The sequence below is a fragment of the Pundamilia nyererei genome, unplaced genomic scaffold (assembly GCF_000239375.1).
Source record: "Pundamilia nyererei isolate P.nyererei 1_Seehausen unplaced genomic scaffold, PunNye1.0 scaffold00101, whole genome shotgun sequence".
NCBI lineage: Eukaryota > Metazoa > Chordata > Actinopteri > Cichliformes > Cichlidae > Pundamilia > Pundamilia nyererei.
In genome coordinates this window covers 2,164,273-2,165,430 of record NW_005187502.1, presented here as the reverse complement: position 1 = coordinate 2,165,430, position 1,158 = coordinate 2,164,273, and the positions used below count along the sequence as shown (strand labels likewise).

The 1,158-nt window shown below is 39.0% G+C and overlaps 1 protein-coding gene across 1 annotated transcript in view; it reads left to right on the top strand.

The window, feature by feature from the left end:
* arhgap12b (Rho GTPase activating protein 12b) overlaps positions 1-1,158 on the top strand; it is a 62,369-nt gene that overhangs the window by 54,095 nt on the left and 7,116 nt on the right. The window contains exon 7 of the mRNA XM_005740590.1: positions 806-936. Within this exon, the coding sequence (XP_005740647.1) occupies positions 806-936 (131 nt within the window). The remainder of the gene's footprint in view (positions 1-805; positions 937-1,158) is intronic.

Sequence of the window (1,158 nt, the reverse complement as noted above, 5' to 3'; positions counted from 1 at the left end):
TTTTTTTTTACCTAAGAAACTTTTTTACAAACTTGGCTAATTTTCTTTTCACCTGTTTCAACTGGAGAACTTTTTTCTTCCCATTTCACAGGTAGAAAAAGTAAAACATTGTAAAACGGTCTGAAATTGATTTTTACCTTTTAAGTCAGGAGGAAAATAAACGTGTTAGAGATTAGAAAATGAATCACCACAAGCTTTTCTCACTTTCCGCTCAGGGCTTCTGAAAGGAAAGCTCACAGAATACAAACTGATAAAAGAAAGGAGACGCTGCAGAGATTTAGACATCCTCAACCTTACCCTTCAGTTTGGGCAAAGCTCCAAAAACTAGTCCCTGCACTTTTTATTATGCAACTAGGCACGTATTTTTTTCTTTTCTTTTTTTAACCCTCCCTGATGCAGAGTTTAGCAAGTCACATTAAAGAAATGGTTCTAATATGGGATCTAACAATATGCACGAGTTAAAAGAACTGGCTAAAGAGTGGCTAGATTTAAAAACAACACCCTATATGTTGGTGTTTTGTTAGTTTCTTCAGTGTACATTGTTGTTGATGCAGATCAGGAAAAGAAGAAGCTTATTGGACTAAATATTGAACATCTCTGAAGCCGAAATCCAAGATGTTTGCAGTTTAAACCCTAACTTGTCTTTTTTATCTTTCTCTTTTAATGACTTCTATTAACAATAACTCATTCTTGTGATTCCATCCCAGGTTTCTTCTCCATCACTCTCTAACCTCAGACCTACTGTCTTCATGTGTAGTCATGTATAGTTATTAGTGACTTATCACACTGTGCCTCTTGTTGGTAGGAGTGTGCTTCGGTGCCCAAGCAGAGCTCTCCAGACTCTGACTCCTGCCCCTCATCTCCTAAGCACCCCTTGACCGTTAGTATCCCAGCTTGCACTGCACACTGCATATCATCATCCTGCTGTCTCTGCATGTAAAGACAACACTTCTCATCTTTAATCTTCTCAACAAACCAGTTGGTTTACTATCGTCTGCTGCATGCCATATTTACCTGCATCAAACCTATCACCTACCTACTAAACTACTATTTCAACACTGCAGCATTAGGGTGCCATCTGCTGGTGGTGTTTAGCTATGACACAAGGCAACACAGCAGCTTTAAGACTGTTTGCTCCGCTCCATTTGCTTGTTGAGG